The following is a 27494-nucleotide window of genomic DNA, read 5'->3' on the forward strand; positions in this document are numbered from 1 at the left end:
CCGCCACCACCCGGAGCCTGGAGCCGGAGGCCAGCGCAAGATAAACTCGACCGCGAGCCCCGCCCGTCGCCGCCTCTCGCCAAGGACCTCTGCTGCGAGCGTGACCGCCTTCCCCACCGCCGCAGCAGCCCGCTTCGCGCCTCTGGGACCTGCGACCTCCCCGCCCCCGGCCAGGCCCCCTGGAGGCTGCGCTTCCCGTAAACTCCCCGCCCCGCTCGGCCCCCTCCCCGCTGCGGCCCCGCCCCCAAGGGACCCTGAGCCGCGCACGATTGGCTCGGCCGCGCTGTCACTCTGCGGTCGCGTCACCGCCCCCATTTCCGACCGCGGGGAGACCGGCAGTGGTGTTAGTGCTCGCGGGGCAGCGGCGGAGGGAGGCGTGCTGTCCTGCTCGCTACCATTCGCCCGCGAGTCGGCGCACTCACCTATCCGAGCGGCTACCGGGGCTGCAGGTCTGCTGGGCGGCAAGGCTGCCGGGCTGCAGGCTCAGCCGCTGCCTGAGAAGCACAGGCAACTAGTCCCAGTCCGAGATGGGGAGAGGGCGAAGTTGACGGGTCCCCTACCCACGCTGCTTTCCTCCCGCCCGCAGGTGCGCTACTCTGTCTAGGAGGTGCCCGCACGTGGCCCTGCCCCAGGTGTGCGCGGGACACCCCGCCCCCGGAGACCCGAAAACTTCACCCCAAGTCCAAAGAGTGGACTGGAGGGCGGTGCCGGGTGCCCGACTCCTGACTGAAAAGTCCTGGAGGCTAGCACGGAGCGCGGAGGGCGGAGACCCGCTGGAAACTTTATCACCATCATCGTAATTACAACACTTTACTGTTTCTCTCCCCGCAGGGGCTGCAGCCAGCTGTCTGTCGTGCTTGCTTGTTTGCCAAAGGAGCCACTCCAGGAAGAAGACCCAGAGGGGAATTGTTAGCCCAAGGGATACCTGCAGCCCAGCCGAGGGGTTTGGGCGGCCTGGATGCGCAGGACCCAAACCCGCAGCCGCTGACGCCGGGCGGCGGCGAAGTTTGGCTGCTGGGCGGTGGGGTGCAGGGCCACTGGACAGCGGTCAGCCCGGCGGCCGCGACGGCGGGAGCGATGCCGGTGGGGGGCCTGTTGCCTCTCTTCAGCAGCCCCGCGGGCGGCGGCCTGGGCGGTAGCCTGGGCGGGGGGCTCGGCGGCGTAGGCAGGAAGGGGTCAGGCCCCTCCGCCTTCCGCCTGACGGAGAAGTTCGTGCTGCTGCTGGTGTTCAGCGCCTTCATCACGCTCTGCTTCGGGGCGATCTTCTTCCTGCCCGACTCCTCCAAGCTGCTTAGCGGGGTCCTGTTCCACTCCAGCCCCGCCCTGCAGTCGGCAGCTGACCACAAGCCTGGGCCCGGAGGGCGCGCTGAGGACAACGCAGCAGCAGGGCGAGCCTGGCGCGGCGAGGAGGGAGCGCCCGGGGACCCCGAGGCCGCCCTGGAGGACAACTTGGCCAGAATCCGCGAAAACCACGAGCGGGCTCTCAGGGAAGCCAAGGAGACCCTGCAGAAGCTGCCCGAGGAGATCCAAAGAGATATCCTGATAGAGAAGGAGAAGGTGGCCCAGGACCAGCTGCGTGACAGGGAGGTACTAAGGAGGTTGCCCCCGGTGGATTTCGTGCCTCCCATCGGGGCGGTTGGCCGGGCACCGGCCGACGCCACCATCTGCGAGAAGAGGGCAAAGATCAAAGAGGTGAGTGTGCACCAAGCTAGAAATCCCTCCCGACCCGCCGTTTTTAAAGGGAGAAACGACAAGCCTTTGAAACTCTTAGTACTGCAACATTACAGTGTAGGGGTACATGGAGGTTTACCACCTGCACCAGGTGTAGTGTCAAAGGCGCTTTCGTTTTCCTTTTTTCATTAACATACTAGATATGGCCAATTACCATCTGAGGTTGAATCCGGTTGCTTCTAACTTAACATGCTTGGGTGAACATCAGCCACATGGCAGGTGGTGTGCAAACCTTTTCTTTCACTGGCTGATGCTGTAAATTGACCCTGAGAACAGAGACGGTGAAGGTCCCCAACAGCCGCAGTAAGACTTGGACATGGCTTTGGAATGAAGCTTGAGTGTAAACGCTGCGCATCAATCTTGCCTTGTAAAAAGATTTTGACAGCAAGTCAGCACACCCCAGCGTTCAGTCTTGCGACCCCATTCTGCCAGGTGGCATCCTGTGTGTACTTACAGACTACAAAGATGAAACTTGAGAACTCGCTATCATAGGGGGCACACTGTTGTTTACTTTAAAAAAAAAGTGAAAAGTTGAAAAAGCCAAACCTACTGCCTCTTGCATTTCTAGTGTAGTCAGAAAAAAAGTATTTCGCGTGATGCAACAGGTTTGCCTCCACAGCAGCACCGCGATGACAGACTTAATCTCAGACAAACATGCACTTTGATAAGTCTTTCATAATTCCTTTCTCGTTATTTTCACGTAAAACTAGTAACACGTGGTGAGCTCATGACTGGCTTAAAGCTGAAGTGGACCTTAACATAATGTTAGACTATCGTTTTAAAAATGAACTTTGCAGGTCCCAGGGCCCAGAACCTGGTAATGACTGAGTCATGACTTAAAACCTGGCTTCTTCCGGGTCACCTGTCACCGGGCACATAGACATTTCTCTTTCCACAGCTGTTTTCCTGTATAAAATGATAGTAGCCTGGAGTTTTACATGGCCCAAGACCTGTAGGAACCGTATTAAAAACACTTCTCAAATCTTGATTCAGATTGCTAAACTACATTATGAATAGAAGTAATGTTTTTTTGTCATTTTATAAAATTTCAGAGTTTCTGAAAATAAACTTTGTCTTTTGACATTTGGTAGGTAATCGAGAGAGGAAGCTTCCTGATCCGCCCATTTTCAGGCAGTAGACTGAATTTTGAGGTGATAAAGAGGTATTTAGCTTGAATGGCCGCAGAATAGAGGCAGCTCGATTGTGTAAGACTTGTGACTGTTCTATAAGACCAGATGAATTTCGTTAATCTGTAATTGAGCAAGTTAGAGTGGATTTGGGCCCCTTTCGGTTGACTCGAGGTAGCTTGCTATCATCCCTCCTGTGCACACAGCTTTTTTCCATAGCCCATCAGCCTTTCCGCTTTGAGACCCTCCCTCAGGCATAGAAACCTGAACTCAGGGGGATGAATTTTACTCCCCCTGACAACTTCTGTCCAGCAGTTTTCCTTCCCCATGAAATTCCGTCAGAGCTGCCAATCCAGGAAGGTGGGAAAAGCTCTACCTCTCACCACCATCTCCCTCCTGTCTTCATCCCAGCCTCCTTAAAAATACCCTACCAAAACCCGTAAGTAAATTAACTCCAAGTCTGTATCTGCTTATATTTATTTCCCTTAAATTTTAATCAGTGTGATTCACACGTCTCATGCTGCTAAATTCCTATGAGCTGCCAGTTACTGCAGCTCATTGCTCTCCTCGGAAATTATTTTAAATACTAAAGATGCGTGGATGTTAAAAGAACTATCGGTACTGACCAGTAGCAATTACAAGTGCCTTTAAAGCAAAAGCAATGGGACAACAGCAATCAGTTCAGAACAGCACATTAACAGTTATGCATATGTGTTCCTGTTAGATTCATGTTGTCTGTGTCTCTCAATCAAAAGGTCTTAATTAACCATGTAAAGGAAATTTATGTAGCCTCGTGTCCATGTGGTGCCAATAGCTTAGTGCCTAGATGTTTTGAAACTGTCCAGTCTTGCAGAAAGTGGTGGAACTATGCATGTCCTTTAAATTCCATGTTGTGAGAATTTTAAAAAAAGCCAGCATAATTAACTTTGTTATTTAGTCAAAGTCTAAAGAAGAGAAATGTATTATGGGTTTTCATCAGATTAGCTCATGCAGATGTGTTCCTTTGTAAACCAAAAAAAAACAAAAAAAGTCATGCTAGTCTAAAATTGGGCTGTAAATGCTCAGTTTTAAAGGGGAAACAGTGGTTACTCATTATGAATAGGGCACTGGACTTTAATTGTACACATTTAGATTCAGTTTGAGGCACCACCATGGATTCCTTGTCATGGACCAATGGATCTTCATGGATCTTTACCTTCTTTTGCTCTTTATCATACCTGTGTTTTATAGTTCTCTTTATATACTTAGGTTCTCTATCACACCTGAATGTACTAATAGTTTCATAGTAAAATTTAAAGATATAGGCAAATCTAATATGTTGGGAGCTTAGACTATAATTTCTGGGCCAACCTTTTATTTTGTAAATTTGTTTGTTTAAAGATAGCCAATACTATTTTTATATTGCCAATACAGTTTGTGTCACTGCTACTGTGGTAAATTTTTGACAAATTTGTGCCTAGAGGAAACAGTCTATAATTTCAAATAGGATGTTGTCTGACATGCTTCACAAAAAGGCAGCACCTGCTTTCTACGACTTACTTGCTGGATATTAAAGCTTGATGTAAAACTTGTTGAAATTAAGACACCCCCCCCCCATGATAACTTTGTAAACAAATTACCTCTGGAATTTCCCTGGAATTCATCATATAGACAACATATTTTCATTATTTGATCTTTAAAAAATTGTACTCAACTTGTGCTTAGCTTTAAAAGCAGTGTTAGAATAATGAAGCACAGAAGTTAAAATTGCACCAGGGAATTAAAAAAAATAGTCAACTTCCCATTCTACCCCAACTTTTTTTTAAAATCAGGAAGCTTGCTTTTTGAGGGGGGATTCCCCGCCCAGCTAAATGTGGTGGGGATTGAGGGGGGTGATCAGGCAGTTTGGGGTCTATTAGATGAGGATTCAGGACCTGTCAGCTCTGGGGTCACTGTTGGCCTGTCTGGGTTTCTCAAAACAGGCTTTAGTTTTTTATTACGGACCAACTTATGTAATTATGAATTTTAAAACATTTTTAATGTTGATAGCTGATAGTTAAAATATATTTTTATACCTTACACTAGCCTTAGGTTGTTCTTGAGTCTATAATTTATATTAACTATTGACAGTTAATCCTTTTATTAAAGATCAGACATAGGAATATTCTACCTTGGCAAATTAAAACAGCACACTTTTATTTTGAAACTTAACTTTCCAGTTTATTTGTATGGATAGTTCTGGTATGGAAAATAATAAAAGCCACAGGTTGAAGAAATGACTCTGAAGGAGCTTATTAAATACCCTTGGATTGTTACCGTGCTTGTTTTGTTCATCCTGCTCTGAAATACACACACATTGAATATGGTCAAATGCAAGATATCCCCATTCCTAGGACTTTTACCAGAACAGGTACATCATGGGGTGTTTGTAAAGGTTTTTCTCTTTAACAAGTAGATGAATAAATTCAGATCTCAACAGTATAAGTACTGGGGTAGATGCCAACTATTGAACATTAATATAAGAAAGCAAGAAAAGATTGTTAAGGGGTAATCAATTATGTTCAGTTTAATTTTCTGTAAGCTGTTGATGATTTGAGAGAGTATTGTCTTCCTCTTATCAGATAACTTAAGATTCTTATAAAGAAGCTATATTTAGGACTTAGAACCTAGTTAAGGGCATGAAAAGAGGTTAAAAATGCATTTTTGAGTTAACACATCTGCATTTCTTACGTGAGCTAATAAAGTAAGCCATCTGGAGAAATTTATCCTAATATTTCACATGTAGAAAAAGTACCTTTGTATGAGATCTCAATTTGTGGGAATTCAGTGGAGAACTTACATATTTGCATTACATTATTATAGAGTTCATGTTAATACAGATTTTTTGTGTAAGGGATTCAAAGCATGTGTCCCAAGGTCAGAGGGGGGAATGCCCGCAGGTCTGTGTGAGTGACGAGGCCTGAGTACACATGCACACCTCGGAAGTGTCCTGGTCAGGTTCCAGGCCATGCCAACAAAACGAGCATTGCAGTACAGTGAGTTGTAATCTTTTCCTTTGGTGAAAGGTCTTGCTTTCAGTTGTATAAAAAAAAGTAACATCTGTGAAGTGTAATAAAACAAAATGCAGTAAAATGAGGTATGCCTGTACATAGGCAGATCAAAACTGCCCTGGAGCTGGGTTATACCCTATAGCCCAGTAGAGAATCTGCAGCCTTTTAGATTTTTTTATAACCTACAAAACCATGAAAGTGTGTGTTTGTCAAAGATGAGTTACAGTTGGTCAAAATAGATACAGCCATCCTGTGAGCTCCAGAGATGCTGTGAAATGCCTTTCCTGTACATAAGTAGACAAAAATGATGAAGGAAAAACCAGTGTTTGATAGTTTAAGGACAAAGTCCTCTCTTTGGGGAAAATTGAGTCTTGACTTCTCCCTCAGTGTTCTTAGCCTAGTGCCTTGTTTAGTGGTAAGTATGTAATTGAACTGTATCTAACCCCTTCCCCCTAACCCCTCAGTTCTAAATCTGTTTAAAGGTCCTTTACACAAACTCTACAAATTAATTTTTATTACTAACAATATGCCATAAAAATTGTAACCTTCTGGTTTTTAAAAGTAAACATATGCTCAGAGTCCTTAAGTATTGTATCTGGATGAGGACTTAGATATAGTTCAGTTTGTTCATTTTACCGTAGAGACCCCTGAGGCAGAAAACGTTCTGGAAATCACGTTGCCAGTTAGTAGTAGAACTGAACAGAGAATGGAAACCCCATCATTGGTGAGTGTTGCTCACTGTCCTATCATAGCTTACCTCCTAAATAAAGTGCCCAAAGAGTGTATAAATTGATTGTCCTTACTAATTATTTGCAGACCCTAATGTGGAGTGAGTACAAATCACATACAGTATAATCTTCAGAGCTGTAAATCTGACCTCATATTAGTTAAGTTACATTACCTATAGTAATTTTTTAATTTTACTAATGGCATGATTTAGAAGATTTCATCTTTCTAAACCTTTCCAGGGAAAGTTCAGTAGACATTTTTTTCTCTTTATAAAACTGACTGCAGGAAGCAGAGGTATTTGTAAACATCCAGGTGGGCATTCTTCATAAGGAGACGTAGGGAAGAAAAGGAAGGGAGAAGAGAGGAGAGGTGGCCTAGAGAAGACACTTATTTCAATATGGGGACTCTTTCAAACTGTGTAAACAAGTTTTATTTTTAAATTTATTTTTAAATTGTGGCTGACACCCAATATATATTACTTTTAGCTGTATGATATAGTGATTAGGCATTTATAAACCTAATGAAGTAATCACCACGAGAAGTCCAGAACCCATCTGTCCCATACATAGTTGTCACAATGTTACTGACTATATTCTCTGTGCTGTGCATCACATCCCTGTGACTTTCTCCAAAACTGGTCCTTTGCATGTCTTAGTTGTCCTCATCTTCTTCAGCTGTCTCCTCACCTCTCTCCCATCTGGCAACCATCAGTTTGTTCTCTGTATCTATGAGTTGTTTTTGTTTTGCTTGATTTGTTCATTTGTTTTTTAGATTCTACATATAAGTGAACTCATTAAGTATTTGCCCTTCTCTGATTTATTTAATTTAACATAATACCTTCTACATCCATTCATATTGTCACAGATAGCAAGATTTCATTGTTTTTTATTGGTAAATAACATTCCATTGCATGTGTGTGTACACCACGTCTTTGTACATACTCTTTTGACATTGCACCGCGTGTAACAAGGATTGACAGTTAACCTGAAAGACTTTAGTTTTAAAAAGTACTCATACATTTAAAAATCACACCAATCTATAGGCTGTTCATTCTAGGAGCACGCTGTTCTCTTCACCCAGATGGGTTCTGGGGATTCTGTGGATGCCCTCCTTTCCCTCCCCTCCCCCATCTGTTTGGAGCAGTACGGTGGTGAGAAGGGGTGGTTCTGAAGTCCCATGCACTGCGTCTGAATTTGACCTCTTTCATTCACAAGGTTTGTAACCTTAAGGAAGTTTGTTAATTTTTTAGAGCTTCAGTTTTGTCATTTGTAAAAAGGGGATAATCATAGTACCTATTTTGGGGGGATCAGAAGGCTTAAATGTGACTCTGCACACAAAGCCCTTAGAATGATGTCAAGCACGCAGGGAGCATATGATAAATGCTACTTGCTATTGTGACAGTTATTAGTCCCTACCTGAAGCCATCAAGCAGAGGTAACATTATTTCATTTATTGTTTAATAAATCATGGAAGTGGCTGATGAAGTTTCAAAAAGTTACCAAAAACAGTTCAGATAAGTTTGATGCTTAAAGGGATCAGGATGATCTTCCAAATAGCCATAATTTTATTGTGATACTGTCAACTCTGATTTTCTCAGATTTTTGACACATTCCAGAAAACCTTGGGTGTTTTAAAAATTACATGCTTCTTCAGCTTCTGTACTTTAAAATGTATGTTAAAGAATTAATTTGTCTCTTTCTCATGGTCTTGTGTACTTTCACTGAAGCTCCATCTTTTTGGAGCAGTCACAGTTCTTAAATTACCTCCTTAAGCATGGAAATTGGCCCCCAAAGGAGAGAGAAGGATCGAATAGAATGCATTTGAACCTGTTTTGTCTTTGGAGGAATGTTTTTTAAGAAGTGATAAGAAAATTATTTTAGACTTGGTAAAAATTTATATAATTATGATCAGTTCTATAATCACACCTCAATGTGGTCACCCAGTCAAACATCACATAAATCAGTCCTACTTTATAACTCAAAGATTTTGGCCTTTTTTTTTCTTTTTGTGAAAGATTTGGATTCAGATTTACTAGGGTTGTAGGCCCAGAAGGACCTCAGAGACTGAAGACCAGGGCTTACTTTATGTATGAGAAACAGGGCCCATGAGCTGGGGCACACGGAGGTTCCTCCCCCGGTGGTCTAGGGATGGAGGTGGGAACTGCCTGTTAGTGCCAGGCCTTGCCAAGCCCATGGTGTCTCCACTCTGATGGCTCCTGCTCAGCCCTGACAAGGAATTACCTGAGAAAGCAATACTGGCTAATTCCTTTGCTCTGAAGAATGCAACAGCCCTGCCTGCCAACCCCTCCCCCCCACACACACACACACACACCCACTGAGTCCTGATGAAGACTTCTGTGATCATTAGGTGCTTGGAAGAAAACTTAATAAGATTAAGGTTTAAGAGCTTTTAAAAGTGGTGACCCTCTTTTCTGTCTGGGATATACTCTGGCAGTTGTTTTAAGTGCTTTAGAGCCCAGCAGTCCTGCAGAAAATTCAGAACGGAGATAATAAAATTAAAAAGCACAGGTAGGTGTCCTTTGTAGTTACTTGACTTTTGTGACTAGAATACATCCCTTACTTCCTTTTTTTCTGTCAGTTTATTTGTATCCCTGGCTCTTAAGCTTATCAAAGGCCCAGTCCTTGATTTTCTTCAGTCTTTCTGATCACTCTTGCTCTAAATACAGTGACACTCAGGATACATTATTTGAGCTTTCATTTGCAGTTTTCCACGTATTTATGTGTGGGTGTCCCATTAGATTACTATCCTGCGTCCAGTTCTTAGTGTGAGAGGGGGCCCGGAAGTGAGGGGCTGAAAACCTTCAGAAGGATGCCAAGTTCTTCAAGCAGTGGTGTAATAAGCAAGCTGCACACTGAAGCTTTGTTGCAACACTGGTGGGGATGCCTGTTTGCCTAGGCCAGCAGTTTATGGAAAAGGGTGTGGCAATAATTGATGTACATAGGCTGTGAATGACCATATTTGAGGTGTGAACTCAGGTTACCCAGAGACCATGAGCTGAAATCTCCATATCTGCCAAATCCTTCTCATTGAATGGCCTTTGCAGAGTCCTATGAAGACACTTGATTCCTAAGGGACAAGAGAGTCAAAAGGTAGAAAGCTGGGGCTTGTAGCCCACACTGGCAGTAGCCGTGTCCAGCTTTCCTGAGCTGATGTCTGGGATATGACCGTCGGACCCTAGTTCCCGTTAACTAAGTAAGATTACGTCCTGGACCTACTGAACACAAACATAGTTGTTTCCTCACTGTGCCTCTGTTTGTCAGGGCAAAAGGCAAGAGAGAAGGTGGACTGATTAAGGCAGCAGGGGAGTGTCTGTTCAGTCTCAAAATCTCATTCCCAGCTCCCTGAAACTTCACCATCAGGCCCTTCCTAGGGCCAAAATGGCCTAGGGCCATTTGCTTCTTAAAGGCTGCTGTTGAAAGTATATCACTGAAGTTGCCTGGCAAAAATTGTTGTACTTTGAGATTTGTCTTAGCAAGGGCAAGAATATGTTTGTAGAAGTAAGCACCTTTCGTGTAATTTCATTATAAACTAACACTTGCTTAGGAAAGAACATTTTAAAAGTACACAAGAGTAGAAAAAAGATCCTCCATGGTTCAATCACTCAGTCACGAGTAGTGTCAACACTACAACCCACCCCAGCATATAGATTATTTCTTTCTATAGTTGTGACCACACAATATATGTATGTGCACGTGTGTGTGCATTTCTTTTTTTAAAGTGTCATTGTACAATGGTATAATATAATATAATATAATATAATATAATATATAGACATATCCTTGTCTATGAAGTTTCCACCTCATTTCTTATTGCTGCCACCCCAGAAGTAGAACTTCCCTTTAAATTCCTAGAAGGGGAAATGAATGGGTCAAAGGATCATATAGCACATTTTGAGGAATTACTTTCTAAAAACAATTTGTACTTCCACCTATAATGACTGTAGTCTGTTGAATCTTTATTGGTTTCATAAGTGTTGAAACAGTATTTTGTATATGTAATTTGCCTTTGAGAAACATTTCCTCTCACTTTGGTTGACTAGCTGCATTTCCTTATTGTGGGTTGTATAGAACAAGGACATTGTTCAAGGAGCTGGACTGGAAAGGGGGCAGAGCTGGGAGACCTGTTGGGTAGGGTATCATCAAAGGTTGATCTACCATGGCCAGTAAGACATGAACTTTCAAAAGAAGTGAAGTCTTGAAAAGCAATAGAGAGCATTTTATTTTTAAAAACTTAGCAAAATTTGCTTCTTGCCTGGGTTGATAACGTAGGATAAAAAGCCATCTTTATTGATAGGAGTGCAGTAGTTGCCCCTTATTCAACAGGGACACGTTGAAGACCCCCCAGTGGATACCTGAAACCATAGATAGTAGCAAACTCCATCAAAACGATGGCTTTTTTCTTAGAGATAGATACCTTTTAACTTGAAGAAAGCACTACATGTTAAGTTAAAGGTTCCTCTTTGGCATAGCCAAATTGCCAGCATCACTGCTCTTGTGCTTTGGGGCCATTATTAAATAAAATAAGGGTTACCTGAACACAAGCACTGCAGTACTGTAGTAGTTGATCTAAGAGCCTGGAGGGCTACCAAGTGACTAAGGGTAAGGTTCTGGTACGTGTATGACCTCCATACCCTGGACAAATGGATGATTCACACCAGGGGTCAGAGCCAGTGAGACATTTTACCATTTTATCACAGTACTCAGAACAGCACACAATTTAAAACTTATGAATTGTTTATTTCAGGAATTTTCCATTTAATAAGTTTTGAACCACAGCTGACTTTGGGTAACTGAAACCACGGATAAAGGAAGATTATTGGAAACACTTTGGGATAACCCATTTTACAAAGTCTAAGCTTCCATTGGCTCAGCTTCTTTGTTAAGTTACAGCTGGGTTTTTGTATCAGCTATTTGAGGAAGATATGTTATCTCTGGAGATCTGGGGAACAGGAGGGGGATCTTTCTCTTCATCAGGATGGTTTTCTATTATTTTAAGATTATAGTTGAAGATCAAAAATAGTCCTAATAGAATCTCAGAAGTGATTTTAGTGATACCAGAAAATGGCAAGTCTTACAAACCTGAATTCTTAAAGAAGAAAATTAACCAAAAGGAAATCATTCAAAAGACTTCCTAGCAATAACTGTATACATCTTTATGTTTGAAGGGGTAGACTGATCTTTTGGAAATATGTTAGAGGCCTTTAGTTTTTCTTTTTTAAATAGGGTAAATGTGCTTTTTATCTAAGGTATTTTATTTTAGAATAAAAGAAAAAGCATGATTTGTTACAAAGTTTGGTCTTATTTTTTATTTGATTTTATTTAATTTTTTTTGCTAATTTCTTCTGATAACATGTTTTTGGTCCTGCTTTTAAAAGATAGTGAAGAGATGCACATTTCAAAATGCATTTACAGTCTGATCTTGGTTAGTTCATAAAAGTCTGTCAAATGCCAGAACTGTTTAAATTTGGCTTTGACTATATTAACATGGTGAATAACGATTGACATAAATGTACTATGTTATTTATATAAATTGTGGTTTGAGATGATAGTAATTTTAGAATATTTAGGATGCTGTTCTCTAAGATGCTGTTATTTTTGCAGTCAACTAGCAGTGTAGAATGTCCACCACAGGTTTTCATCTAAGAGTGAGAAATGCCTCAGACAGTTCACATTGTATTTTCAGGAGTTATTGGCCCAAGTCAGCAATTTTATATGGCATTCTTAATAAGTGTAAAAGGAATTTTATGTAGTTAAAAAATATATTTTATAATTGGCATGTGTTAATACTTTGTGTACATTCACTTGTATTAGGCATTTTGGCCAGTCTTTGTTTTTAATCCTCCTAGGGGTTACTTAGCTTAGAGTGTATGATGAAGAATTCAGTAGCTTTAAGAAAAAAGTCGGGGGGGAGCAATATGAGGAGCATAAAAAATGAAGATGATTTATTAACTACTGTTGAAAGCTGCTTTAACAGTTAGGGTGAATAAAAATGATGATTAATTAAGTGTTCTGTGACTAATAAGATAAAATTGTAGCACAGGGCGGAAGTGCTTCTGTTTTCTTGTACTCCAAGAGTACAGAATCGCTGTGACATTGGCTATTCATAGCCATGAATCTGTTCCAGAACTACAAAGTTGAGCAGGACAAAGAGCTTCCCGCTATTCACCCACCAGGTCAGCTAGCCCTGGGCCTTGCCATAATATGACCCAGTAAAGACTTGTTGAGGGAATATGCTTTTTAAAACAAATATACCACGTGGAGTTACTCAGGTTAAGTGTGACAATCCCCCACCTTTATATAATCACAGAATCCAACAGTGGTATCCACTCATCTTTAGAGCCCCTTCTAACCTGTCTTCATGACCTACAAGCCATTGTATTTTGAGGGGAGACCTGAGTTTTTATACTCATATTAGTCAAATGTGACTTGTAAACTGGTTGCAAAGGTGGTTCCTAAAATATCTTTTGAGCAGATGTAATATTGCTGAAATAATTGTAAATACTTGTGAGGTTTCTTAAGGTCCACACTTACTTGAATATAAAGGCTCTGTTTCATTTAAAAGTTAGTCTATTTTATATTTATACTAACATTTTGTTTATCAAGTATAGTAGTCCATCCACCCTTATCCATGGCTTTGCTTTCTGTGTTTTTAGTAACATGGTCAACATGGTCTGAAAATATTAATTGAAAATTTTAGAAATAGACAATGTATAAGTTTTAAATTATGTATTCTTCTGAGCAGTGAGGTGAATCTCCACTGTGCTGCATGAGATGTGAATATTCCCTTTATCCAGTGTCTTCACACTGTATATGAGGTATGACCCCCTCGAAAAATAGGAATTATTTTTAGGGGACAGGCCCCTTGTAGTACAGGCTTTCCCCACTAGGTGTGCGTCCTAGGAACCCATCTGTATCAGTGCACCAGCTGGCATTGTGTTGAGAGGCTGCGTTTGGTTTCAGTGAATTTTCTTTGAAGACTTTCAGTGTGTCTGCTCATTTCATGATGGATGATTATTGAGCGCACCTGCCCACACTACAGTGCGTTTTCAGGAGTGTTGGACCAAAACCAGCATGACCCCCATGTCCTGTCCTTCTCATTCACCCAATATTGCTCCAAGAGACTCTTTTTTGTTTGTTTGTTTCCTGGATGAAAAATGTCCTCAAGGGGAAACGTTTTGCTGATATAGAAGAGGTGAAACAAAAGACTGCAGGATTACTAAAAGGCATCAAATCAATGACTTAAAACTCTGTTTTGAGCAGTGGAAATAACGTCTCGATAGGTGTATTGCATCAAATGGAGAGCACTTTGAAGGTGACTGAAGTTGAAACATGTAAGAATAAATGCAGAATGCTTTATAAATAAATTCTAGTTTTTTGGGTTTCCTCTCCATTTGTCACGTAGTAGCCATCCCAGTTATCAGGTCAACTTTTCCTGTGTGCCAGTGCTTGTGTTCAAGTCACCCTGCAGTCAGAAGGTCAGGAGGAGCCTCAGGCTATGTCGCAGTCCCTGTGACTTCCAACTCACTTTATCTCATCAAGTAGGCATTGCATGATCTCACAAGAAGAAGGGTAAGTACAGAACAATAGGTATTTTGAAAGAGGGAGACCACATTCATATAACTTTTATTATAGTATATTGTTAATAATTGTTCTAGTTCGTTATTAGTTAATCTTACTGTGACTGATTTATAAATGAAACTTCAATATAAGTACATTAGTATAGGAAAAACATAGTGTATGTAGGGTTTGATCCTGTCTATGGTTTTTCAGGCATCCACCGAGGGTCTTGGGATGTGTACACTGTGGATAAGGGGCACTACTGTATGTGATTTTAATTTAGGTAAAGTCCTCATTCATTTCTGTCCATTATCTGGAGTTGTGGACTATACTTAATAAGAGCTGTCTTTTTTTACATTTCAATTTCATATATGATATACCCAATTAAGGTTTTTTTCTTACACTAGCAAAAAATTATTTGAGGAACAATGGCATGTTTACAAGTAATGCTGACAGTACCACACTGAAATGAAAAATCATGTGTTAAGTGTGACTTTCTACAAGAGAAATTAGAATTTCATGAAAAATTTCTCTGTAGGAAGATATACTTTAAGAAAGAAACCCTTCTGTTTCCTAATGTGATATTGCCTCTCCTGAAAAGTACTATCTCAAATAAATATTTGCACGGTACAGGCTCTATGAATTTGCAAATGGTCCCTTTTGAATTCATTCTGCAGATCACTATTAGATTAATCTTCTTAAAATAGCATTTCTCTCCTGTTACCCAACTCATTGGTTTTCATGGGCCTTCATTTCCTGCGGAGAAGCTATGCAAAGAACCACCTAGAGGGCATGTTCACTGACGTTGCTGGGCTCTGCCTCTAAACTTTCAGACTCAGTAGGTCTGGGTGGGCCCCCTAATTGGCATTTTTAACATGTTCCTGGGTGATGCTGACACTGCTAGTCTGGTGACTAGTTTGAAAACCATTGCCTTGAAGTGCAGCCCCAACTGCGCACAGCTGATGTTGGTAGTCTTCTATAAATCTGGCTCGGTCTGCTCCTGGGGTCATTTCTCTTAAATTAGGAGGGACTCTGCTTTAGCTAACTTTGTAGTTACTATCTCCAAAACACATCTACTTTATGTCTTTGCCTCACTGACTTTTTTCCTCTCAAATGTGTCTTTTCACTTGTTCATTATCCATGTCTTTCACGAAGCCTTCTATCACATTCCCAACCTTTACTAATTTCACCCTTCTCCAAATTCCTGTGGCATTTACTATTTGTCTTTGGCCCATATGTTGCTAATTTCATGGGCATATATTTTCTTCCAAGCAGATTTCCTAAGTGTGGAGACACCTTTTTCTAGCTCAGAGGTTCATGGCCCAAAATTTATTTTTTTAATTAATTTATTTAATTGTTGATTAAGTACAGTTTCCTGTCTTTTACTCCCACCCCAGTCCCCCCCCCCAGTGCTCCCCACCTCCTTTCCATTTCCACCCTCCTTAGTTGTTGCCCATGTGTCCTTTATACTTATTCCTGTAAATCCTTCCCCTTTTCCCCCTGAAATTTCCTCCCCTCTCCCCTCTGGTCACTGTCCCCCTGTTCTCTATTTCATTGTCTTTGTTTTTATTTTGCTTGCTTGCTTGTTTTGTTGTTTAGCTTCCTGTTAAAGGTGAAATCATATGGTATTTGTCTTTCACCGCCTGGCTTATCTCACTCAGCATAATGCAGTTCCATCCATGTTGTTGCAAAGGGTAGTAGCTCCTTCTTTCTTTCTGCTGCATAGAATTCCATTGTGTAAACATACCATGATTCCCAACATCTCCCCCTTTTTTGTTTGTTAAATCAATTGAAACTGTTAGGCCTGTGACACCTACTGTTTGCTGTTTTCGAATCCAGTCAGGAGAAAACAACTTCCATATACATTGTAAAGCACAAATAAAGATTAAGACAAGGAGGAGCCCAAGGGCTGCCAAGACCCAAGCTCCTAAATTCAGTCTGTAGAAAAATGTTAGTAATGCAAGGAAATGACAAGAGTAACAGGTTACAATACACTTCAGTCTTTGGGAGAATTAGCACAGACTTCAGGAAGTTACTTTAAAGATGTGCAGCAAGGGCTTGTGTCTGAACTCAGGGTGAGAGAGTTTTAGAAGTTTCTGTTTTTTAAATTTTTACTTATTTATCTTTAGAAAGGAAGGAGATAAGGAGAGAAATATCAATGTATGGTTGCTTCTGGTGCATCCCCTGCTGGGAACTGGCCTGCAACCCAGGCATGTGCCCTGACGGGGGAATCGAACCACGATCTTTTGGTTTGCAGGCCCATGCTCAATCCACCGAGCTACACCAGCCAGGGTGGGTTTTAGCAAGAGCAAGTCACAAAACATTATTAGAATTGGTAAACAACCAGTGGCTCTAAAGACCTACGTTCTCAGATTAAGTCCATCAAACCAATTTTGGGGGATTCAGCTAGCCAAAATTGTCAAGGAGGGTCTGAAAAACCTCCTGCTTGGCTAAGGACTGAATGTCCTGAAGCTACTGATATAGCTTTAGCTACAATTTATCAATTTGTCCTTTTAAGTTAGTAGAAAAAGTCCCTCTTAGGTGATGTTGAATACTGCCCCAGGAGTGCTGGCTGGAATTCCACTTCAGGGGGAATGACACACAGCTTGGAGAAGTCTGGATCGAGAGAGTCCAATGGGTGGAGGCAGGTCATGTCAGGGAAGCCTTTTCCGTGATATGGCTTCATCCTCTTCGCCAGCAGTTCCAAAGTGCCATCCAGAGTTTGCATTCTGGAAAGCAGACACAAGCATACCCTCTTCCCCAAGTTAAGAGGTCTACAGGGCCCTGCAGAGTTCCATCTCCTAGCAGATCTCTATGTAAAATCTGAGGGTAAGGTGGTTTTGACTCTTATGTCTGAAAATATTTTTCAATTGGAGTACAAAGCAACTCATCGTAATTTAGAAAATTATAGGTAAATATGGCCAACAAAATCAAATTTGGGGGGGGAGAATCATGACTCCCCCTTTTTTGTTTTTTAAAAAGATTTTTAAAAGTGTGATCAGCTTGTACCATAATTGCCTGACCAGTTGGACTGTAAGGTACTCCTGTTAAAGCAGATGCATGAGAAGGTATCAGAATAAGTATCAATAGAAACATGAACATATTTCAATTTTCTAAGGAGAGCATAATGAGTGACACCTGTTTGCCGGATCATTTGAGAACTTAGACCCTGAGGATTAACTCCTGTAAATGGGGGTCCCTTGCTAAGGGCTTGACAATCAGGACATTCTTTAATAATTTGAAAAATGGTTACACGCCAAGGGCCTTTTGTGACTCGACTATTTGTTTCCCCTTGGGAGAATAGCCAGTTCTTCCCCCAAGGAAATGATCGGTGTTTATAGGTACTGAGTTAAAAAATGGCATTTTGTCTCCCCTGGAGAAGGGCTAGTTCTCCCCAGGAGATAGTACACCTATATTTCATTTTTACAATAAGGGTCACAGCTCTGGCATAAACAAGGAGGATTCTTAATATTTCTTTAACACGTCACACCTCCTATGTCACTTATATCAAGCTTTAGATTGACAAACTTATCATATTCATAACTTTTAGAAACAGTGTTTTCTCCATTGGCAAATACCTTTAATTTATTTTTAATTGGAATTTTGACCTGCTTCGTTTCTGACCTGAGCTGGTTCACCCCTCCTTAGGCAACCTGGTGGCTCCCCGCGCCCGGTGGGTCACAACTGCCCTGGCATGTCCTGGACTGCACCAGGTGCTGGCTCCAGGAAGGGTCTCCCCCAGGCGCAAACCTGGGGGAAAGGGAGGCAAAGGAAACCAATCTCCACCCTGACCCAGCCCCCACTCACCGCCAGCATGCAGGCATGGGCTGCCGCACCCAAACCACTGTGGAGCCCACCGGGCAGGTTGTGAGACTTGCAGCAGCTGGCTGGAACCGACAGTGCGCACTGGTCCTCTCTGTTCCATAGTTTAAAAACTAAAGATTCCTGATCTAGGAGATATTCAGCAGCCCAGTAACTGCTGAACTAGCTTAAAGCATTGCTCTTAGTCATTAGAGAGCTTGTTCCCCAAGGTTGAGGAGAAATTCCTTAACAAATAAATGAGCTTTTTCTGAAATCTTCCCCGCGGCAAGCCACAGCGATTACCAAACCAGTTTCAGGGTTCCAACCCGCCCGCTCTGTCCAATACCTCCTGCTAGCCAAGGGCGCATAGTAAACCGGAAACACTGGTCCAGCGCAGCCGCTGCTGTTGCTGTAAACACTGCCCTGGACAGTGTGGAGGGACAGAAGAGGGGACTTCTGCGATTGGAGCCTCGATCCCTCCAGAGACCACCCTGGGTGCTTGGGCTTTCCGCCCAATCTCAAACAAAAGAATCTTTTTCTAAAATTCCTTCTGCCACAAGAGGCGTTAAATTCAGTCACTCTCTTTGCCCGCACTCTTTAGATCCTATCTCTTGCTAGGGAGCAGAGTGTAGTAGGTCAGAAATGTTCTGTTGGTGAAAAGAGGGTCAGGAAAAGGGGCACCAAAAATTTCAGGTACCCTTAGTTCTGCGTATGGGTCTCGGGTTCACTTCCCAGGTGCCTAAACAGCTGGGAGTGCTCGGAGCACCGGGTGATCAGTCCTTATCTCGCGCTACACACACACACACACACACACCCGCCCCCAGCCCAAAGGTTCACGTGAGATGGATTCCCTACCAGGCCCCTGTACATCTTAGGGATTGGACCCCAGACACCTGCGTGAGGCGCCCACTCATGTAGGGATGCCCAGATCTCCAGGAGGAGGGAGGAAGTACCTCTTTTCTTCAGTGCTTCAGCAAGAAGCTGAAACGCTCATAAAATACCTCGCTACTAAAGATAAAAAGGGGATGTCTTTGCTTTCTTCTCCCAAGCCTAAAAACCTGCCCACAGGCCGCAGGGAATGCTTGGGGGGGGGGGGGGGTGGAGAAAGCAAGACTCTTATTATGAAGGAGAGTGCAGGGGAGAGAAATAAGAAAACCACTCAAGGGTGGTAAGAGGAACCTTTCCTCTTATCTGTAATACACCTGGGGTCCTTACTGAAAGGTGCCCCTGGTCCCTCTGGAGATGAAGCGCTATTTTCTGTCCTCTTAGGCATGCCGTCCATGATATTGGCTCATAGCCTCTGATTTGAAATGGGTCCCAAATCATCAGGTCCCTGTCCCAGGCGCCAGATGGATTGAAGGAGGTCCCGAATTCTCATTGGTATACAAAAATGCCTTTGATTTCTAGATACTGACTTTGTATCCTGCTGTTTTGCCAAATTTATTTATTAGGTCAAGCAGTTTTTGCATAGAGTCTGTAGGAGTTTCCATGTACACTATCAGGTCATCTGTAAACAGTGACAGTTTTATTTCCTCCTTTCCTATTTAGATGCCTTTTATTTCCTTTTCTTGTCTGATCACTGTGGCTAAAACTTCCAATACTTTATTGAATAGAAGTGGTGGTAAATGTGGACAACCTAGTCTTGTTCTTGATCTTAGTGGAAAAGATTTTAGTTTTTGCCCATTGAGTGTGATTCATGGCCCAGAATTTAGAAGTGGAAGGCAATTTGTCTTACATATAACCAAGAGTAAAACCAATTTAAGTATATCACCAGAGTTCTAGTCACGCTGTGAGGCTATGTGGCAGACCAGAAACACTTTGAACCTCCCTTTCCATATCTGTGAAAAAGAGCTAATAATTCTCTTTTGTAGAGTTGTACGAATTAAAGTAAAAAATGTATATGTGATTGTCTGCACAACTCCTGGCATGTAGCATATTCAGAAAACAGTATTAGCAACTAGGGATTGACTAAAACAATAGCTCAGACTTTTCTTAAGAAAAGGGGCTGTTAATGAGTAATTGGATTCAAGAAGTCATTTCCAGGAAAGAAAAGGAAGTTTTGGCTGCAGTTATTGCTGTGTTAATCAACAGTCTGTATCACTGCTACCACCCTCTTTAGTTGTTGTTGCACAAATCCCTGCTTCCTGTGGCAGGAAGGTAAGCTTTCCCCCCCCCCCTTCCTTTCAGTTGTTATCTCATGGACGTGATGCTCATCCTTAGGAAAACCAGGCAAAGGGTGTCCATTCTTCAGGGCCCAGTTGCATCTGGCTTCCCAGCCTGTTATCACTCAGATACAGAGGTTTCTCTTTTTTGCCCCCCTAGGAGACAGGGAAGAAACACAGAAGAATGAAATCTGGAGAAATACCTTAAGTGCACAGAAAGAAATATTTTGTGAGCCGAAAACGTTTCATTCAGAGATAGCTACAAGTATAAATTTAGCTCAGTAATTAGGCATATGGTGCTTTCATTTAGGAAACTGTCTACACCCTTTGTGATAAGATCCGTTGAATATTAGAGCTGCTGCAGCTTTTAACTACGTTGGGAGCAGAGATTCCTAATGCATTTAAAACAAGAATTGAAGAGTGAAATGGAAAATAGTTAATAATTTGTCCTTGGTTGATTTTAATCTGCTCTTTATTAACTTTTTAGTTTATGTCTGGAGGATTAAATTTGGAAACAGAATACCAACAAATGTTCTAAAAGTTTACTTCCTTTTACTGGAACATTATATTCTTAAAGACTTTCTGAAGCACATTTTGGCTGAATTTAATGTTAATGTAAGAGATGACGACATTTTTATGATTCAAGGTAAAATAATAGAAAGCTTTTAATCTGGGGTTTTATTTTTAACTTTTAAGTTATTTCATGTTAGAGTTCAAAGTAGGATTTATTTAATAAAAATCAATTAATATAGAGAGGTATTTGTCTCTGGCTACAAGTATGTTTTAGTCTCATTTAGCCCCCATCCCATCTGTTGTTTTCTTACTAGAATTTTAAATCTGCTTTCCGTTGATGGTAAGGAAAATAGGAAAAGTAAAAAGCAAACAGTATTTGTATTTCTCATGCCCTGTCAAATGTTTCTAAGGTTGATTGCAAACAAATAGACAATTATAATTTTATAAATGGGGAAGAGTCCTATTTTAAGATATATATTCCAAGATGAACTGAAATACAGAGTTTTAAAAACAGTCGCACTTGGTGGGGGAGTTGGGAAGGGTTAGATTGTGTTCAACTATTTCTTAATGCTTCAATAGACTGCCATTAGAATATGCCTGTGTGTCATGTATTTGCTTCTGTGGTTACAGTTCTCCACCCACCTGTGATCTAGTGAATTACACTCTAGGTTTTTATAAGGCAACAGCACCAGAATTTAGGATTTGAGGTTTCTTTTAGGGACTAAGAAAAAGCTTGACAAATTATTTTACCAGGTCTGAGTTAACTAGTTTTAGATTCCTCATTAGGAAAACTACTCTGGATGTATGTATTCTGATAAGTAAAAGTTTTTACCTGAATCCTCTATTTGACTCGAGGTGGTAAGTGAGGTTTAGGATTTTATAACCATATATATGACACAGGTCAGGATTTTTTAGGTGTCTTAATTTAGCTTTAATTTAGTGGTCGTTTTCTGTCATACTATTTTACCCACTTCTGTTAATCATCGTCCATCCCTTCATGTTTTGTCTCAGAGAGGTGATGCCAATGACACAAAGGTACAGAGCAGAAGAGTAGCGGAACCGGGAATATATATGTATATTGCTCATGTGAGATTACTTAGTAATCAAGGAGTGACCATCGTTAGCAGGGACTGAGCAGCTCTCTTGTTTCCTGGAACCTTGAGAGGTGAATTCTTAGACACTGGCGCTGACAGATCACCTTTTCCCTGACCGCTGGGCACTTGCTGCTACGTTTCAGAATTCCTGAAGGAGAAAGCTGTCTAGTTACATGTTCGGTTAGTATATTTGTAGGCCTTCAGTTCTCAATGGAATTGCTCAGAAGCTATCTCAGGAAAGGAATGCCTTTGATTTGAAATCTCATGCATCAACATAGTATTGCTATGGTTTTCCAAGACACTAGGAGATTTCTGTACATAGCCCTTTGAGGAGCTGATCTGGAGGAGGTAAACCAAACTGACAGGGAGGGAAGATTCTTCCTTCACCTCTAAGTGAGGTCAGGGCTTCTGTGCTTTACTCTGGTGTATCCTGTTTTCACCACCCCCGGAGGCACAGAACACATTAGTGGGCATAAAAAAAAAAGTGTTTGTTGTATGTAATGCACCCTAGAATTTTCCATCATTATATAACAATACTCCAAGTCAGATATTTTTAAAGTAGAATATACCTTATTTAAAATAAGATTTTTCTTCCTTAATTGACTCTTAAACCTCAGCTATTGGTTCGTGGGCATATTTGGTTTATGCTTGATAATTTTTTCTTTTTCTTAGGTTAAATAGAGGTGTCCAGTTAAGACCAACATTTAATGAAAATTATACAGCATCTCAGTTATACTCTAAAATATACTTCCTTCTTTCTTCTAATGTGATGCGTGTTACTCTTCTTGTTCTGAGAATAATCTCCTTAAGCTTGACCTAAATATAATCAAAGCAACCAAGAACTAGATGTTTACAACCTCATCTTTGCATAGATTTTTTTCTCCTTCATCTACACTTTTAGAATGGTGAAGGTGTGAAAATAATTACAGCATACCATTTGTTGAGTATTTACTTCTCGTCAGGCACTGTGCTAACCACTTTATATATATAACCTCATTTGATTTTCAGAACAGCACTAAGAATTCAGCATTATTTCCCCCATTTTTACACATAGGAAATTGAGACCAGAAGGGTGAAGCAAATTGGCCAGGACACAGAACTTCTGGGTGCCTCACCTGGCATTTGACCTTGGGTCTGTCTGGTCCTGTCTCACACCCTCCTCCCACTGCACTCACTCCCAGCAGACAGCCCTCAGTCTGCACCAAGCCCCTTGCCTTGGCATTCATGAGGGTCACACCCACCTTGATTACAGAATGAGACTGCTGTCTGAGAGTCACTGCTGCGTGGAGAAATAGCAGGGAAGCAGAGGCCCGAGGGCCGACACTGTTTCCGTCTCAGCTTGTGGCAAACAACATGCTAGGGTGTTTCATTTTGTTTGGTTTTTACCAATTCTGAAAGTAAAGCCCATAATCAGTTTTTTTTGGAAAAGCTTCTCTTAAGAGTAATATTGTGTTCAACATCAAGCACATATTTTATTATTGTGTATTAATGTATGTATATACACCTTAATGATAAGTATGATATATACATAATATATACATGCTTTATGTGTGCGTGCATGTAATTGTCTAAAATAATGCTTTAAGCATTAATGAAAGTAATTGGGAGTTCTGGAAAGTTGTTTAAATTAAAATGAAGGGAAAAAAGATAGTCTGAAAGCTGCCTCCTTTCCTCCCCTAGTCCTGAGGCCAACACAACTCCTAAATTTTGGAGGAACCAATCTTGCTGCTATTGAATTTTTAAGTGAGACATTTCATAAAAGATGACCATATTATCACAAAGGAGATGTGAATTTTAAATTCATAATGAGGTATGTTACCAAAAAAGATTCTGTGAATCAAAGTACTACACTCTCCGGAGTCTCATGTTGTATATGGAAGCAACAACAAAAGCATGTTGAACTCGTCCTAAGCGACATATGCCAGATAGTATAACTCTTTCTGAGAGTATATGCAAATGGGGAAATACAGTCGTCATTTATATCCAAATGCTTTTTTTAAATGAGCTTAGTATTATTTTCCTTCAGTAAAAGAAATTAAGAAGTATTTCCAACAATATCTCTTCCGGAAATATTTAGAGTACCATCCTGCAATGCTGTAGAGATAAGAGTAAACAAGACAGATGTAACAACTGCCAATCTGGAACCTGAAGAGATAAAGAGTAAAAAGCCAGTGTGAACTCATAGGGCTTTTGTCCTTTTCCATCTGACTTATTTTACTTAGCCAAGTACCCTCAAGATCCATCCATGTTGTTGCACATTGTGGAATATAAAACGAAACAGTAACAAACAAAACAGAAACAAATTCTTAGATACACACAACAAAATGGTGATTACAGGGTGAGGGGTGGAGGGAGGAGGGTGGGATGATTAAAACTGGTAGGAGTCCAATATGGTAACGAATGGAAACTAGACTTTTGGTAGTGACCTTGCACTAGAGTATACCCAATATCAAATTATAATGTCCACCTGAAATTTATATAGTGTTATTAACCAGTGTTGCCTCAATAAAAACAAATACATAAATAAAAATTTTTTAAAGTGTGACAATTGCTTTAGTGGGGGAAGTTCAGAGTGTGGAGGAAGAGTGTAATCGGGAGAGTTAACTCAAATTTGGGGAATTCAGGAACTCTTTCAAGAAGCAGTTAAGTATTAGAGAAGCTGAAGAGGAAGAGGAGTTCGCTGCATGAAGGGCAGGATGAAGGCTGCAGGCATAGGGCATGGCCTGTGTGCAGACTCTTGGGGTGAGCTGAAGAGCCCGACCAGGAAGCGTGGCGGAGATGAGGGCCAAGCAGTAGGCCAGAGAAATAAGGCAGAGAATGAATCTTATGAGGGGTTTGCACTTTATCTTGGGATCACTGGGGGCCAGGAAAAGGTTTTAAGTTGGGGAAATAATATCAGATTTGCATTTTTAGATAAGACCAGAGTCAGGGAGTTATGTTAAAAGACTGGAGTAATTCAGGTAAGAAGTAATAATGGCCTAAATGCTGAAAGGGGTAATGGAGATTAAGAAAGATCCTTAAGATATTTTTAAAATAACATTTACAGAACCTGTGAGCACTTATATGGAGTGGGAAGGAGGAAATGGAGTCCCAGACAGTGCTTGGGCTCCTGGTTTGTGTGAGGGCTTGGGTGAAGGAGGGTAGGACCCACATGAAAGAGAGGAGTGGAGAGGTATGACGGATTTAGTTTGGGGTGTTTTGCATTAGATAAGAAAGATGTCCAAGAGAAAAGAGTCTCTTGTAGGCAGGTGGAAGTAATACATTAAGCAGGGCAAAAAGAGGGGTCAACTAAAGGTACCAGTCTTAAGACCATCAGGCCATGGAAGTAAATAAGCACTTTTGGGGACATAGTGTCCTGTGATAAAGCCTGAGCAGCATCAACTTCAGGGATCTGCAGAATAAGAGACAACAGAGAGGGAGCCGTCAGAAGCATGCGGAGTAAACTAGCAAAGTGGGGCACTTTGGAGCATTTTTGGTTATTTAATATTTTAAGGGTGAGTCTCAACGCTCACATGCTGCTGAAAGGCAAAGTCATGAGAACTGGCCCTTGAATTTGGTAACAAGCAGGTAAAAGTGCTTCATACTGGAGCACATTTTATGGCATATTCTGGCGGAAGCCACTCTGCAGTGGAAGTGAGGAAGTACAGAGACGGCTCTTTGCAGAAGGTCACAGCGGATGTGACTGGAGAGGTGGAGTGGTAGCTACAAGGTGACAGAGGTCAACCAGAAGATTAAGTAGAGAAACTGGCGGCTTGCTGGACACTGCTGAGCACACAGTTGGGACTGGCAGCCATGGACTCAGGATGGCTCCATCTGCTCATTTGTTTGATTTTTCTTTGGCAGGATTCAGCCACTCTAACATGTTTGGGGAAGGCAAACTAGTGGGATTGACCTAGTTTTGGGGTTTTCCTAATTTTGGAACAGAGAAGATACATGGTCCTAAGTGCTTTGTTTGTGAATCTGATAAAGGATCACTGGTTTTTGAGAATGTAAATCCACTTAATTTAGTCTAAAGAAACTGGGGAGGAATGGGTATTATAAAGATAAGAGGGTGTATCACTTAGACCCAGGTCAAGAAGTACAGAAAGACTTCACTGAAACTGGAAGGCCTCTGGAACCCGGACTGTTATTCCTCTGGTTTCTTATCTTGAGCTACCTCGTCTTTTGTCTGTAGATATATCTGCTTTATTATCTCCTCTGCAAATAAGCTTCTTATGAATCAGTCCTCCAGTTTACATGGCCAGTGAGTTTAGCTACTAATAGAGGTTCTAAAAAGCATCTTAGAGATTCAATTCCAAATTCCCAGAATGGAGACTCTGACCCAGCCGAACTTCGGTGTCTACTCAGCTGTGGCCAAGGGAAGGAGTGATGATTTTTAGTAGCTGTGTAGCCGTGGCACACAGCCTCCTGCGTGGCAGAGGGGAGAGGGTTGCCTGGCTGCACAGTGGTCTCCCACTACCTCTGCTGCACCCAGCTGCATTCATCTTATTGGAAGTTTCTCTGTTGTAGGATTACTTGTTAGAGGCAGACTGTCTGGCGGTCTGCTGCATTTTAGAACTCTTAGAAAGTTCTGCCTTCTTGAAATGACAGTTTACCAGCATTAGCATTTTTAGATTCTTCTGTTCACTGTGATGCAAACATGTCTGCAAAATATCAGTTCAAGAACCTAGCACACCTGCCCTGAAATGTTCACCATTTAACAGCTTGCTGTATTGCTGCTTCACGTGATGAAGTTTAGACACTTTCATTGTTAACAGTGACCAAGTAAAACCCCCCACAAACACAAACACACACACACACCAGAATTCGATTTCAAATTTACAAAAACGGCAGGTCTTAACATTCTGTTTTGGAATCCTACCTGTTCATCAAGACCCAATTTAAAATCTCATCAGTTGCACAAATTCTTACCTATTTCTATTTCCCTTCACCAGAAAAGCATGTCTCTTGGCGATTTTATGACTTGCTTTGTTTAGTCCTCCATCATAAATTTATTACATTTTTACTATTAAAGGCAGCACATTCAAAAGGCAAAGAGATGAAAGGGTCATGGCTTTGTCACTTATCCTCAATCCAAATCTGTGTAGGTACACAGTGCCTTTGAGTTTTTCCTCATCTGTAGAAGGGAGGACAGAACCTACCTTTCGATGGCTGTTGGGAGCCACTGAGTGAATAGGTGCAGAACATTTACTTCCACTCTGATGCAGATGTTAATTAGTCAGGGCAATAGTCTGGGGATTGAAAGACCAGGTTTCTAAACCCCATCTGCCACTTGGTAATTCACAGCGTGGGAGTGAATGAGTTACTGTTGTTCTTCCTCATCTCAGGTAGGTTGTATGCTGTGTTGGTCTTCTGTCGTGGCTACAGTAAATTATTATGAAGAGCCACAGAGAGAACAGTACAAATTAATGTCTCCCAGAGGGCAGAGTCTGAGTGGGCTTATTTGGTTTCTCTGTACTGGGTCTCATAAAGCCCAAATCAAGCTGTCAGCAGTCCTGGGTTCTTACCTGGACATTCTGGAGGAGAATCTACTTAGACATTCATGCAGGTTGATGGCAAAGTTTAGTTCCTTGCAAACTGTAGGGCTGAGGTCCTATTCCCCTTTGGTCTGGGAGCCAGGAGCCTCCCTGCTGCTCCAGGCTGCCAGTGTGCATGTTCACATTGCCCCTCCAGTCTCACACTGGTGACCCCACGTACTGCCCTGTGCAGGTGACCCTGCCACTCCCCCTTC

The 27494-nt window shown here is 41.7% G+C and overlaps 1 protein-coding gene across 1 annotated transcript in view; it reads left to right on the top strand.

Annotated features, from left to right (window-relative positions):
* Positions 1 to 372: 372 nt before the first annotated feature.
* MAN1A1 (mannosidase alpha class 1A member 1) overlaps positions 373 to 27494 on the top strand; it is a 150773-nt gene continuing 123651 nt past the window's right edge. The window contains exons 1-2 of the mRNA XM_053664799.1: positions 373 to 586; positions 832 to 1692. Coding sequence (XP_053520774.1) covers positions 1078 to 1692 — 615 coding nt within the window. The 5' untranslated portion in view covers positions 373 to 586; positions 832 to 1077. The remainder of the gene's footprint in view (positions 587 to 831; positions 1693 to 27494) is intronic.

This window comes from Artibeus jamaicensis, unplaced genomic scaffold (genome assembly GCF_021234435.1).
Source record: "Artibeus jamaicensis isolate MK-2021 breed Jamaican fruit bat unplaced genomic scaffold, CSHL_Jam_final contig_387, whole genome shotgun sequence".
In the NCBI taxonomy this organism is placed as follows: domain Eukaryota; kingdom Metazoa; phylum Chordata; class Mammalia; order Chiroptera; family Phyllostomidae; genus Artibeus; species Artibeus jamaicensis.